The following is a 15539-nucleotide window of genomic DNA, read 5'->3' on the forward strand; positions in this document are numbered from 1 at the left end:
AAAATAAGATACTTGGGACTGCTGAAATGCTTCACTGTGCAGGCTACTCGTTTGTAACAATTGCACTTTGCAGAGGAGCAGAGTGAACTCGCTTAGTAAAAGAAAACCTTTGTTATGAGTACAAGAGAAAATGTTCAGTTAAAGAACCTGCTATGATTCTTGCACACTTAAACCGCCAGAGTGTTCACCTGCAGTCAACCTCATGGCATTGAGGTTCGCAGCATGTTGGTGCTGCTTGTCGGTGTTCAGCTATATTGCCTGCTGGCCTTTCTTCAAAGGGTGGAGAGGGAAAGAAAAGGTGTGCGGGGGCTACCATTGCAGTTAGTGAGTTCAGATCCTCTGATGCTTTCTTTGCTGTGGTGTTGATTAGTGCTCCTTATGTGCACCGTAGCTCAGTGGTGGCTGTGCCGGGCAGTGGCAGTGCCCTTACATGCAGTCGTTGAAAGCAACAAATGGACCTTCGAGAACTCCTAAATGAGATTTATTTATTGCAGAGGTGAATTTATTGTTGTAGATGCCATTGCTGTTGAGGCATTCATAGTTTATAGGAAGGTTAGTGCAAGGGCATATGGAACTCTTTGGACATGTTGGTGCATATACCGTTAACTTTGCAACATCTGCACTTGCCTTTATTGAATATACCTGGCAAACACATTGTGCCCCTTCTTTCAAAGTGAGAGTTGCACATAACAGTCGTAAAGTTGGGCCACATTTTGTCATTTGTGGCAGCGGACATCTGTGTTATATTAGTCTGCAGGAATTGCATTCTCCTCAGTCGGGTTGCTAATGGCACTTCAAGTTGTGCAGCAATGTTCTTTATAAGCTATTGGCAGACAGTGAAGAATGGTAGGTAAACTGGAATATTCTTGACAGGATTTGCTTTAAACACCAAACACGCAGTAGAGACTTTAGAAACAAAACTCGATACTGAATTAATTCAAATTATTTAACCTCTGAAATAGTTTTTTTTTTACTTTAAGGTTGGACGTCTTTCAGAACATTTAAACATGTTCAAATAATTAACTGAGCTTGAATCTATAGAAATGTTTTGTTACTCCAGCTGCAGATGTAAGAGCTTGCAAGATTTTAGACAAGTGAGAAAATTGCATTGCATAGGAGCCAAGTTACCACTGGTTAGCATTGGTAACCCTTTTCTTCTTTCAGTAGTTTCCTCCTGGGCATAGCAAAATACGGGGTCAGAGGTACACGAACAAATTCGATTTGTGCAAATAGTCTAGCAGCAAACAGTGAAATGTTTCGTAGATATGCTTGATTGCTACTAAACTACTGCATCCTGACATAAGTGTATGAGAGCAGAAAGTGGTACACTCAAACCTCATCATAACAAAGTCGCATCTGCCACGAAAATAACTTCGTTATATCCAAAAATTCGTTATAAACGTTTATTCGTAACACTGTTTCTATGTCAAGACTATTCTTCATTTACTTCATTATAACCATTAATTCGTCGTATCCGTGTTCGTTATATCGAGGTTTGAGTGTAGTGATAATAAACTTATGTTGCAAGTGCTTTAACAGATCCTGAACCACTTTTCCAAGTAATCGTCTGATTACCTCAGTATCGCAGTTTATTGACTCGCAAATTGATCGCTGCCTAAATCCGTCAAGAACGAGCAGTTACAGAGACTTGTCGCATGCTTTAAGTGCTTTGTTGCTCCTGTCGTCCCAACGAACGTGCTGGAAGTGGCACAGGGAGGCATTATATCAAGGGAAAAAGAAGTTATGTCAGCGCACGTCATGACCTTGAGCACACGTGGTGAAACGTGATTGCACTCTCCCGGTGTGATTCGTGTGTGCGGGTGTGGCTTACTGTGTAATGTTAGCACGCTATGGAGTGTGGCGCTGGCACGTGGCAGCACCCTGTGGCAAGAAGCGCATCTGATCCAAACACCGCTCTTGGTTTATGTCGGCTCTTGGCCAATAGCGTGCTATCTGTTGTTTCATGTCGAATAGCAGGCACTCCGTCCACCAAAGAGAGTGAGGACGAGAGTGCGCTCGAGAAAATATTAACTTTACGCCTTCTAATCTCTCCTTGCTGTGCACGACTGCGAGATGTGGCCGAGCTGTTCATAGCAGCGTCATAGCTGTTCATAGCAGTGTTCATAGCACAGCTGTCCACAGGATGTGTTTTCTCACCAAGCCTGAGGGGTGGTTCATGACCCGTTTTAGTGGATTCCTATGAGGTTTATGATACATGTAGCAGAATGATGGTGGTACTGCAGATTCATTTCGTTCATTTTCAGGTAGCATGTTACTATGTTTCAGGCAGGTTTGTTACTTGGTGCCGTTCCTACTTTTTCAGTGTTGTTTCAGCATTTCTTTTTTTTTTTTGAAATGTTTTAAATGCCACTGCAAGCAAATGTTGCTGCAGCGAAGGTGGCATCTCACCAACTTCTCCAACATTTGATGTGTCTTTTTGGTGGTGGCATTACGATCTGTGGAGAAATTTGCCTGTGATGTTTTTAATGTCCCTGTCCCTTGTCTTGTCAGACAAGAAGCAAATCTGCAACTGTTGCTCATTTGCTGCAGTCATCGGTGCGCCGTGTGTACAGCATGGAGCATCGACTCAACTTCCAGTGGGGAAAGGTAGACGAAAAGGAGCTGGAAGATGCCAGGTCAGTTACCTCATGTCCTTGTGTGTTGCAGAGTCATTAGCGGCGGCACTAGTCCAGTTTTCTCATGTTGAAGTTGACTTTGCAGATCATATGCAGACAGTGCATGTGTAAGAGGACAAATGCACAAATTGCTGTACAAAAATGTAGACATCTCTTGTTATAACAAAAGGCTTTATAGAGAACTGCCGAATGTAACAAAGGACTAACCGTAATTTGGCATCACATTTTCATCAGTCGATGCATATACTATCTCGTTTCATTGAAGCAAGAATTTCTTTAAAAGAAACCTTTCAGTTCGTAATGACGTTCTGTCGGTCATTTTGTGTCAGTTAGGCCAAATTCTGGCAGCATGCAGCTATGCTACTAATTCATGTGGGGCTGCAGTTCAATACTCCCATGAGATGTTAGCCACTGGGCAATGCACTGAACTGCCTGTAGGCAGCCATTCCTGCAGGTGCCATTCATGTTATACTGATGCTGCTAGTAGTTACTGCATTGTGGGAATGGTGCTCACTTTCTCTTCGTGCTCTGCGGTACTCTTTGGTTGAAAGTTGTGCTGGTTTTGTTCCACCACAACAACACAGTGAAACCTCAGTAATACAAATCTCATGGGGTCGCTCAAAGTATTCGTATCAGCTGAAATTGACATTATCAAATTATAGGGAAAATAAAGCAAAACGTTGATTTACTTGCCAACAAAAGAAAGAACGCCATAGTGGGGGACTCTGATTAAGTTTGACCACCTGGAGTCCTTCGGAGGGGTACCGACATGAAATTTTGTGGCTGAAATAGCCAGCGGGATCGATTCCCATGAACATGCGTATATCATTTACCAAATCTCAACTGTGAATATAACTTTGAAAGTAATTTATACTAATTTTGAAGATTGTGTGCACGATCCGTCGCTATACACTGTACCTTGTGACAGTGACATCATCTAAGGTGACTTGAAGGTGACCCCCACTTCCGAGATGTCACCACTGCGGCCATGCTTCGAGCTGGCTCAGGTAGAATGATAACGTCATAGTCACCATCGCCCTTTGGCTGCGCTTGTGCCAGCAGGCTACTATTCGGCGGCTGCTTGCGAGTCTGTGCCCGCAGCGAACATGCAAAAAGTGTGGAGGTCTCAAGAAAGTTGTTGCCACCATACGATGATGATGACGGCAACAACATCATGCAGCACATGCGGCAACAAAAGAATGCAAACAGACGATGCAGGCAGCATGGAAATGCGTCAAAGCTCCATGTGCCGTTTCACACGCTTGATGGCAATAGTAGTTGCACCTGGCGGCTTGTCGTTCTCGGAGCTCCCCAAACCACAACTGAGACTGGTCAGTAATAAACAGACTGTAATTAATTATCTGTTGTGCACTGCAGCAAGCGATGCGACATTTTACGATTAATAGGCCTCCAGCAACATGTTGTAGAAATAGTACAGATGCCAGACGAAAATTTTTGTGTCGGTACCCCTTCAACGCGTTCCTAAGTCTAATACATGGGTGCGCTTGCGTTTTTCATTTGAAGATGCAATATTATTTGGTCGCCTCAATCCTCACTTCAATAATGCTGCACAGTCAAATTTTTGTGTGTGACAAAAGACAGCCACAGATACTTGCGCAGATTTCACTCATGTATTTTGTGAGGATTTCATGTGTAAAACAGCCTGATTTGGAGTCTGAAGTAACATGCAACAATGGCAGGAATGAGCCTAACCTGCATTGGGGGATGTTGCATCATTTTTTTGTCCTTTTACAAGAAAGCCAACTCTGCAGTGGTGGTCATGATCTAAACATATGGGTGCCTTTTTTGTTTGGCCAACTTGCCACTATCTGTAGATTTCGGTAGGAATAACACATAAAGAGAACATGTTGAGAGCTTATGCATAATGTATTTCTTGACTGCTTACTCTAATAAAGTAACGCAGCCATGAAGATATCTATCTGGAGTGCAAACACTGAATTGAAAAGCAAAGTAAGTATTAGTGGAAAACCATTATTATGGACGACAATGGCTGCTTATACAGCAGTTTCATATGTACACGATGCCAAAGTTCTCACTCAGCAGAAAAGGAGCAGTCTGGCTCAAAGAGGTTATGATGCAGAGGTCATCCAGCAGTATTATGAAAGTGGTCATCACATTTTTACACCTAGCAAAGAAAAACACTCCTGGTGTTTTTTAGGACAGGTAGTAAATGCCGAATACTGCGTAAGTGCTCTGGATACACTGACGAGGGTACATGCTTGAACTCTTAAAATATCACGGCAATGCAAGAGCTCACGTTTGATTAGTGACGCGATTTCTGTCTCGTCAAAGGTTTGCCATTAGCCCAACAGTCGCCACTTTTCATCGTACAGCTTTCTGTTATGCCGCATGGCAAGAGTGATCTGAAGTGACATTGTTCGGATGTGGGATAGGGCGCTGGCCTCTAACTACCATGAAAACGATGGAGGCAATTTTCAAGGTGGCAAAAGATGGCTTCACTTGTAATTTCAAAGCTTCCCAGAAATGTAACACACATTACATTTCTGTCAAGTATATAAATAAAAGTACTGCATAGAAGGGGATAAATGTGCCGATGAATAATTTTCGATAAGAAAGGTTTCACAGCATCAGCATAACTGGATGACTGTAATGTACACATCGTACACAATACGTTAAAAGGGGGCGCATCATTCTTGTTAGGAATAGGCTAATGGCAAATGCCAGGCCAGTGCTAATTAGGGGTGTGCGAATATTCGAGTTTCAAATTCGAATCGAATAAATCCATTCGACTTTCGAATAGCTAGTATTAGAAGTTTTGAATAATTCGACTGGACGAATATCTAAAAGGCAACAAAGGCCAATGGTGCAATTTGGTTAGGGTGGGGTGGCTAAAACTAAAGCTAACGTCGGTACAGTAGGCCATCGTTGAAACTTCCACCAACATCCCGGTTCAAAAGCGATCGTATGTTTCTTTTAAAGGAAATTATGTCATTTCCGCACGTAAAAAAACGCAAGAGAAAAATGGCAAGCCCTTCCCAACTTCGCTTCCGAAACGAAGGCACGGACTTCTTGCATAGTTTGGTCGCATACGCCACAAGCGCCGTAAAACGCCCCAACTTTGGCCTGCGAAACCCTCGGTGATAGGCTTCACACGTGAAAATTTGCTCATGCTGTGCAGTCGCCACTACCGCACCGCACCATTCATTCAGAAACTCCCATCGCTCCGGCACGCAGTTAAAACGCTGCTGTGCGGACTCCCGTAGTTTGTTGGGCCCGGAGCACTCAAGAGGATGAAGCACATTACCATTGTCAGACAAGCCATATTGAGCAACGATAAGGGGGAAAAAAATAGCTACCGTACCCCCCTCTGTCAGACGTTTAAGAGGTTAGGAGTACCGTTGGGGACTCTAATGGTGGCTCTTGTATCAACATGCCTGCGCACCCATTAAAGCTGGAAAAAAAAAGATCCTTCCGGAACAAGCGCTTAATAAAGCCATACGCCATAGCGTCCCTGGTTTTTCCTTTCCCTTGCCGTAACTGGCGGTATACATTTCGTGTAAATATACTAGGCTTGTGTGAATAGTAAATTTTAGGTTCGAAGCGAATTCGAAGCGAATAGTGATTTTGGTCGAATAATTTCGAATCGAATTCGAATAGTATGTATCACATATTATAGAGAAAAGTGAGCATATTTGTCATGACCCAACCAACCTGCACAACATTTTTTTTTAAATTGTAACAAGGCGTGTGCACGTCATTTTTTTTTGGTTCAAAGGAAGTGGAAGCAACTTTTAATAGTAGCAGGATTTCCTTTTCGGTAGAAGGCAAATGATAATATGTTACGTTTTAAAATTTACTATACTTGGATCATATAAGCCGGTATAACAAGTTTTTAAACTTAAAAAAAATGATGAATCGATGTGAGGGAATATGTTCATTTAACCTTAAAGTGGGGCTTTGCGGCAGTGCGGATTTTTCCTGGAAAGGTGTCTTCACTGTACAGCACCCCTCCACTGCAGTGAAACTACCTTTACAGGAAATTACAAACGGACAGTGCCGGATTTTTCTTGGAAAGATGTATTCACGGCATAGCACCCCTCCTCTGCAGTGAAACCACCGTTACAGGGGGTTATAAGCGGACACTTATTCGTTCATTTCGAATACTTCGAAATTTTCAGTAATTTAAATTCGACTCGAAGCGAATTCGAATACTGTATTATTCGTTCGAATATTCGAAGTGCTCGAATATTCGCACAAGCCTAAAATGTACTACTCGATATTCAATAGTTTTGGCCACTGTTCAGCACTATTCGGCACTATTCGATTCGAATTTGATTCGAGATGAAATTTCACTATTCGCACACCCCTAGTGCTAATATTTCGTAATTGCTCATTATTGTTCTCACAGGCTCTCCCGCCTCGGCCTGAATGCTCAGGGCTCAGCTCAGGGCCCCACTCCCCTGTGCAACGTGAGTACAATGATACCACCTTGGAACAGTTCCAACTTTTCTGCTTATGTCATGCACACAGCTGCCATGCAGACTGACCCTGACAGGTTGACGATGTAGTGTCAACAAACCAAATTAAAACCAATTTCTCATGTAAAAAACACATCTGTGCAATAGACATCACTAGACTCTTGTTGAACGGAACCTGAAGGGACCAGCAAAACATGTTCTAGTTAACAGGAGTTCTGTTACCTTAAGCCAATGTTTTTTTTTTTTTTTTTCGAAAAAACGATGTGCGAAAGTGGGGGGTCGGCTTAGATTCGAGTACAGTGATTAAGTTTTTTTTTTTTCTGGCTGTCAAATTTCGGGGGTTGGCTTGAAATCGGGGCCGGCCTAGATTCGAGTAAATACGGTAGTTAGTATAGAATAATTTCAAAGCAAATTGTAATGGTATTGGGGTTTACATTAAACCTTGACAGAAGCGCCATATGTTGACAAAAACAAGATGGTTCTTTACTCGCGAAATAGAAGACAGGTTCGTCTCTGAGGTCAAGCTTATTTTCATAATACTGTTGTTGAGGTATTGACATGAAAAAATGCAAGTTCAAATTTCTGACAGCTCCAGCAGCACACAAAACTTATTTACAGGCTCATGCTCACTCTTGTTCTCAACTCAATAAATAAGGTTTCATTGTGGTTGAGGTCGCCAGGGCATTTTGCATTCACCTGGAGAGTATATTGTGACGATGCCGTGGAGTGAAATTTTGAGTGCAAGCAGTTTATGCTGTGTTAGTGCCTTGCTTTGTGTCTGCACGTAAGCTCGACCAGTTTCTCCTGTCTCTTGTAATTGGGGCTGTGTGTTATATGGTGGGAAAATTTAAGTTTTTATCATGGCATGAGTAGTGCGCTCTAAAACTTTCAAAATATTTAAATTCAGGGGAAGATAATATGCAGTCATCACCTTGAGGTACGTCTTCACGGCAGTGTGAACTTTCTATGGTTTTTTTTTTTTTTTTGAAGGTGTTTCCTCAGCAAAGCAACGCTGCAGTACAGTGAAACTACCTTTTCAGGCTGCTTACACGCTGAGAAACTGTCGAATTCATTCGTATCGAATACTTCGAAATTTTGGAAATCTTAAATTCTGGTCGAAGCAAATTTGAGAATGGTAATATTCGTTCAAATATTTGAAACCCTAGAATATTTACATGAGCCTACATTTTAGAATGAACATTTTCCTTCAAATTTCTTGTTTATTTTCGTGCATTAACTCGCACATTTTTTTTTCTTTTGCTTAAAAACATTCATTAACATTAAAGGCACAGCAATGAATCAATTTTTGGTCTTGCCAACCATGGGATAGCTGGTTGATTTTTAAGTGCGGAGCACTTGAGGGGCCCGGACTGTCGTATGCTGTCGTCGCTTGGCGTAACACAGGCAAAACCACGTATAAAAAAAAGAAGCAAGCGAGAAATAGAAAGAGAAAAAGAAAGGGAAAAAGTAGGAAGAAAAGGAGAAATAAATGGAATTAAAGAGAGAAAAAAAGGACAGAAAGAACTCGAGAAGAGAAAAATAAAGAAAGAAAGGAGGAAAGAACGAGAAAACCGAAGAGAAACAAAGAAGGCTGCCCAGCTCCGCACTTCCTTCAGGCTTGGCACCACTAGTTCGACGATGACAGTAATTTTTCTTCTTTTTAGTTGCAAGTGAGTGTCCAGTTTTATATTACAAATATTGCACAGTTCAGTCACTGTGAGCAGGAATAGCTATGAAAAGTTAGAGATGAAGACGTGGTGTTAACACTAGATGTAAGGAGGAATTACAAAGGAAAAAGCAGGAATGGTTCAATTTGTCGGACATTCAGAGAAAGAAGACAAGAACTGCTGCTCTTGTAAGAGAACTCGAATTGAAGAAGCAAGAACTCGTAAAAGATGCGCAGTTTCATGTCTTGATGCTGCACCAAGAAGCAGAGTCTCTGAAAGAGTAAAAATTTGGCCAGTGCAAATAACTAAATAAATGAAATAAGCCGGCTGTTCTGTTTGTGGACGCACAGGAGTTATTCTGTCTTTTGAGAGTGTATTTATTGTAAAAGAGTACTTTTAGCCGAGGGAACGTAATCAAGCAGTGTGGTTCACAGTTTATGCAAGTGCTCTGTCTTTTTTTTTTTTCACCACCCAAGGGCTCATTTCCAGTACGCAGGGTTTGCCAACAGGCTTACCAGTCGGGGAATATGCTTAGAATCATCAGGGAAAACCTGGAAAAGGCAAGGAAATTGGAAAAATGAAGTTGGTATATACACGCCGGGTTTGAATTAGCTGTCGATTCTAATTAAGAGAGCTCAAATTATCACGGTTCTGCCTTGTGACAGACTGTTGACACTCGGAGTACCACACCTTCCGATTGCCTTGCTGCTGCAATTTCTGTTGTTTATCCTCCACCAGTGTGTGGGTGCAGTCTCTCCAGTGCCATGTGGAACCTTCTGCCCATCAGCATTTTGCTTGCCTATGGTTGAGTGTGTTCAGTTTTAAGCCATGATGGTTATTTCTGGGGAGGGCACAATACAGACACAGTCATATAGCAAACTTTGGTGTCTTTTTAAGGAATTCCGAGTGGTTGTTATTTTGAAGACCACCAACTGTGTACACGGCAAACTCTCGAAATCCTTGTGTTACCATGTGATGTTGAACACCGTCGCTGAATTGGTTCTGACAGGGTGGATGGAAGGACACACCTGCCCTGCTCGAGTCGTGGGCGTCGATGCACGTTGCACTAAAGCAAGCTCAGTCATCGCCGGGGCTCCCTCTGCGGCCATGGACTGAATGCAGGGAGGCACCTCCATCACTGCTGAGTATCCAGGACAGCAGGCCGCGAGAGTTCGGTAATGCAGCCAAACTGGTTTCGTGCTCCGATTGTCGCTGTTGCTTCCTGTATCATGCGAGAGCACGTCAAAAGGACAATCCTTGATTTTGCAAGATTAGCCCGCAACTGTTCTACATATTCACTCAGTCTTGCATACTGCTCTTTAGTGGCATGCTTTGACTGTGATCCAACAAAAATGAAGAAAATGACTAAAGGGTTCTGTGAGGACCTGTTCATTTGGTAATTCTTCAGGAACAGAAGACTCTGCAGTGTAGTGTTTTCGGATTAACTTGGAAAAATCTTGAAACAGGGAGAGGAACCTCATGAGAGTCACCACTGTCAATGAACCCTCATACTGTGCTTTGGTTTTGAATTAAGAATCTCAGGTGGTCAAAAATAACCTGGAAGCCTCCACTATGGCTTCCCTCATAACCTACTGGACAATTTCAATACATTAAGCGCCACAGTTTGGTTTTTCAATCAAAGGCTTACAGCGCTGTACCTCTACTTATTTACTGCAGTGAGCACTACAAAATCAAGCACCCTGGCAGCACATTCACCAAGCTCAAATAAGTGGAGTAGTAGCTAGGATCACAAGCAGACATCATATTTTGCAATGATCTATTTCATTTCCCATTCCAAATGGTCATAACAGCAATGCAGTGTCGTCTGACCCATTAATGAAAGCAGAAAAGGAATGGGAAACGAAATAGCCTGTTCAGATTTATGGTTCTTGGACATTTAAAGACCCCTTGGTCACACATGCAGCAATTTACTGTTTCTGCAGTTAGATAGCGCAGAAGGCACCACCAAGGTATTCTTCCTTCTTACTGCATGCCTTGTGCTTCGCTCTTTGCTGTATCCAATGTGGGCTACAGTATGTAGAAATAAATGAACCTAAATAAGTAAGTAATGCAGACATATGATAGTGAAACATTAGTCTCGCAGTTTGTCGTGCCTAAATAAGTTATCCCACCACGTAAAAAGCTCATGCGTATCTGCTCTGATGGCTGCGTGATGCCAGCAATGTTTACACTTCCACTTTTGCATTGCATGTAGTTGAGTTCAAAAGGACCCTGAACATTAAGGCTATGTTGTGTATTTTGCTAGCAGATTACTGGCAAATGGATTATATAGGGTACGGGAAGTTTGCTCAACCCTGCCTTCATCAGTCAGTGTTAGCCAGTTCATCCCAGATAGAAAATCGGTCAATTAAGAACCTAAAAAGGAAAAAGCAGAGTGCTTCAAGCCGTCGTGGCCGTGCAGTTTGCTATGTTACTGCTGTATTAGGAACTCTCAATACGTATTAGGAACTCTCAATATGTATTTTTATGAGCTGATTTCAAACGTGCAGTTATTTTTCTTATATCATATATAGTTTTGAAACTATTAAATAGTTTTTGTATTGTTAGGAGCAGGATTTATATATTAGTTGTGAGAGTTATAAATCAAACCAGCATATCACAATAACCTGAAATGAATACTGTATGCAGTAAAACAAGAGTGGATGTTCTAAACCCATTTGAACAAGAGTTATGATAAATTGAACATTTGCAAGTGAGCAATGTCAAGCTGCAGGCCATACTGGGATCAAGCTGGGAATGTTCAACATGCCATAACTTTTGTTCAAATGGGCCTAGAACATGCATTCTCATTTTACTGCATACAGTATTCATACCATGTTATTGTGATATGCGGATTTGCTCTCTACTTCTCATAGTTTATAAATAAATCTTGCTCCTAACAATACAAATGGTATATTTAATATTTTAAAAACAGCTAATTTTACTAGAAAAATAATTGAATATTTGAAATCAGGACAAGAAAATACGTAAGCTGCAAAAGTTTCATAAAAATATAATAAAAATAAAAAAAATCTATATCTGAATAAGGGTTGCCCCTTACTTAAAAAATATACATTCATGCGACAAACTTCTGGCATTATAACCGTTTTTCTTCATTTGCACAGGATTTATACATATTAACATTTAATGTGCTCTACTCTGAATTTTTTGCCTGTATTTGTGTGCAGTCATCCTGTCTAACATAATAGCGTGTAATGTGATACATATACCCGATAAAGTGGACGGGAGGACGACCGCCGCCGTAGCTCAATTGGTAGAGCATCGGTTGTGCTATTAAAAAGTTGCAGGTTCGGTCCCTGCTAGCAGCAAGTTATCTTTTTGTCCACTTCAATTTCTTCGCATTTAATATTGCATAATTACTATGAAACAATCTCCCCTATACTTTTGTTGGCTTGATTGTCTGTTAGTTCTCATTAACCCTTTGCGGTCCATTGTCGGGCCCTGCCCGACAGCGCAACACGCATGCAGAGGTCCGTGGCCGGGCACTGCTCGACAAGTTCGTTTGCGGTTGATTCACGAGCGTGTTTTCGAACTACACTATGCACCATCTGTAAAAGAGTAATTCAACTTTTCTTACATGAGGCTTGAATCTTTTAGATTTGGACCAGAATGAACGAAAGGTGAAAAAAGGTTTCGGACCGCAAAGGGTTAAGGTTGTGTTTAGCAAAGACAAATGAGCCCTTAAATTCCCCTTCTTTTGTTCAGATGCAGCATATGTGTTAGACATCTCTGCTGCTGCCTCTGTGACGAAAGGTTCTAAAAGGCTGTGTAAAGTTGCACGTACAGTGCATTCCACTGTTAGAGGTAATGCGGGAGCATTAGGCATTCGCGCTTCGTGCAGTGCTGGCAACACTGTGCAAAGCAAGGGTATGCCCCACTGTACACATGTGCTGTAAGCAGGGGCGTAGCCAGGGGGTGGCACACCGGGCACGTGCCCCTCCCGAAATTTCTTTCTGCCATGGAACACAGAGCGCAAAATGACACTGGACCACACTTGCCTGCCCGGACTCCAACTTTCAATCAAGGACGTGCCTCAACCGAAACAAATTTCTGGCTGTGCCACTGGCTGTAAGCATGGAGTGGTGTGCAGATTTGTCTCATCTGCTGCAAAACTCTGCTGTCACTTGGCATACATTCGTTGCTTGATGAGCGCACTTGATTGAAACCTTAGCACAAAACATTTATTTGAAGCCGTTTGTCACTAGTGTGAGGTGAATCCCTCACTGTTGTTTTTTGATTTCTTGTGAGAGAAGCCTGCTGGTCTAAATCTGTATGAGATGTCACAAAAGCAAGAACAACTCAAAAATCATTTCTTGGGATTTATTTCAAGAAATGTTACCCGACGCGTAGCCAGTCCAGCTTAATATAGTGCGTAATGTGACCATCACATTCAATGACTGCACTGAATGTTTTATGGAAAGGTCTTCAACTAGTGCACTCATTTAGCAGTGAAAGCTTGCTATGTAGTAGCAGTAGAACTCTATAGCAGGTGGCAAATTCGCGCTATCTCACATTAGCAGCTTTTTGTGCAGCATGGCCACGACTCGCTCCTTTGTTCCCGCTAATAGTGGACTGCAGTGTACTCTTGCATAGTTCATGTGGCTCTCTATCTAAAGCATGTTCTCATGGTTGTTACGCTATTTTCATATGGCACACTAACTACCAAGCTTGAACCAGTGAGGCGCACTGCCTTTTCAGCGACCACAAAGCAGTGCCATCTTCTTCACGTCTTACATCATTAAGATAACACCTTAGTCATTTTTACGTCAACTATTTTGGGCTGGGTCGCGGCGTGCAGGTGAAGCAACAACGCTGGTAATACCTAGCACGAGTGCCTTCAGCATACCTGCACATGGAAAGGCAACAGTGGTGCTAATACCTGGCCCCAGTGGCTTTGGCATGTCTGCACATGGAGAGGATGTGTGCAGCTCCGGAGAATCTACTCCAGAGATTCCCGGGTACAACCCAGACGACTGGAAGACCGTTCGCCGCCGCCGCAAGAGCAGGCGGCAGAGAAGCTTGGTGATACGAAGCAGCGTGAAACTCCGCGAGGTCATGATGGGCAAGCGAGGTTAGAACTGGTGTGTCAGCGCGGTGTTGTAGCATTCACTGACACACGTGGAGCAGCGTAGCTTGGCGTTCGGATGTGCAGACTGCAGGGCTCCGTCTATTGGCGACACTAACTTGTGTGGGCAGCTAAGGAGGAGTATTAGCATCCTGTGCAATGCAGCCCATACTGGACATTGCAACTTGCATTGGCACATGTGCTAAGGTTTGACTCAATTTCATCACAGACAGAAGGAGGGCTTCTTGGCTGTGAATATACAGCATGGGACACGTGCTAAGCATATTATCACATGGTTGTGATGGTAAAGAAGGTAGCGGTCAGAGTGGTAAAGATGAAGCTCTTTATTGGGTGAACTTGTGCCCAGAAAATCAAGTAACGCTTACTGTACAAGCGAGTAACACTCGCAAGACAATAGTGGTGAGTACAATCATCAACTGTCGAATAATCTGATGGTTGGCAGAGCATGTCTTTTACACATGAGTGATCGAAATTTCCAGGGTTATCACTGGTGCTTGCATTAGCTCTAGAATAAACTCAACCACTCATGTCATGTGTGCAATCTTATCGGTAGAGTCTAAAGCTATCACGAAATTTCCCCAAACATTGCGGCACGGCCTGTCCGGAGCGTTGGTAACAGTTTTTGTGGGTGAAGCCCAATCGCATAAAAATAAAGAAATAAGCACACGTGGCAATATGCTAATCAGAGGGGGAGTGGTTCCCAAGTCGTTTAACGTGGCTGTCTCAAAATGTAGTTTCAAACCTCTACTAAACAATCCATGCCTGCAGTGTTTTTATGAGAAAGAAGAGCTGGTGCTGTGTGTCATTTGGCTACACTGCCAAACACGTTTCTCATACTGTGAGGTTTTTCAAAGTTCTGCCAAAATTGCATGTGCCACACAAATGAGCGAGGATATACTTGAATGCTGGAATGCACTGCTGTCATGCAGGCGAAGTAGCCGTGAACTCTACTGTTGTGGGGTTGGCTTGAGGATTATTAAGCAGACATGCATCTGTTATTAATATTGTCAGGAACATATAGCTTCGTGCTGGAATAGCCACTGGAATTTGAAGCAGGGCAGGAGACAGAAGACCAGTAAGCAGAGAACACTGACAACAATGCTGATGTCAGTGTTCTGCTTTTACTGATCTCCTGTATCTAGGGCTGTTTTAAATTCCAGTATGTTGTACCAACTAACACAAGCATCCATTCTACTTGTATGTGCTTGCATACTGTCGAGTAAATGGGTCCTCTGTTAGTGTGAGGTCTGCCATTCCTGATTATCAGCTTTTGGGGAGAGGTGGAAGGGCCTGCTTAAGTAGCGTGAGAATAATCCATCATTTCTTTGCGTATACTAACTGTAATTTTAGTCGTCCTTCCTCTGTGCCAGCTTCTACAGGATATATAGTAGTGTGGCATGTGTTGAAGTCTGTATCTGGGACACTGAAATATCAGTTCGTATCAGTTGCTGGTTACTAAGCATTTTTGCAACTTCTGTTCTCTCCACATTTCTTGACTAGTATTTTTATCTGTAGAAATATGCTTAACAGGATTTGGGAGCAGGTTATTGTTATATTTATTTATAGCCATCTTGGCACACATGGTCAGCAGCTTTCACATGTGATTTGGCGCCCAACTCTTCGCCACGAGTAATTGCCGCCTGTTACCAGCCACCTGACTTTGCCATGC

At 42.6% G+C, this 15539-nt stretch overlaps 1 protein-coding gene across 5 annotated transcripts in view; it reads left to right on the forward strand.

Annotated features, from left to right (window-relative positions):
* The window catches only part of LOC119392765 (uncharacterized), a 37508-nt gene extending 23615 nt beyond the window's left edge, over positions 1-13893 (forward strand). For 2 of the 5 annotated variants that reach the window (XM_037659725.2, XM_037659731.2), the window contains 4 exons: positions 2512-2636; positions 7027-7087; positions 9773-9938; positions 13583-13892. In XM_037659725.2, the coding sequence (XP_037515653.2) occupies positions 2512-2636; positions 7027-7087; positions 9773-9938; positions 13583-13860 (630 nt within the window). In that variant the 3' untranslated portion in view covers positions 13861-13892. Of the gene's footprint in view, positions 1-2511; positions 2637-7026; positions 7088-9772; positions 9939-13582 lie in introns of all 5 variants that reach the window. The other 3 variants (XM_037659743.2, XM_037659736.2, XM_037659750.2) reach the window with 3 other exon arrangements.
* Positions 13894-15539: the final 1646 nt, after the last annotated feature.

Source organism: Rhipicephalus sanguineus, chromosome 1 (assembly GCF_013339695.2).
Source record: "Rhipicephalus sanguineus isolate Rsan-2018 chromosome 1, BIME_Rsan_1.4, whole genome shotgun sequence".
Classification (NCBI taxonomy): domain Eukaryota; kingdom Metazoa; phylum Arthropoda; class Arachnida; order Ixodida; family Ixodidae; genus Rhipicephalus; species Rhipicephalus sanguineus.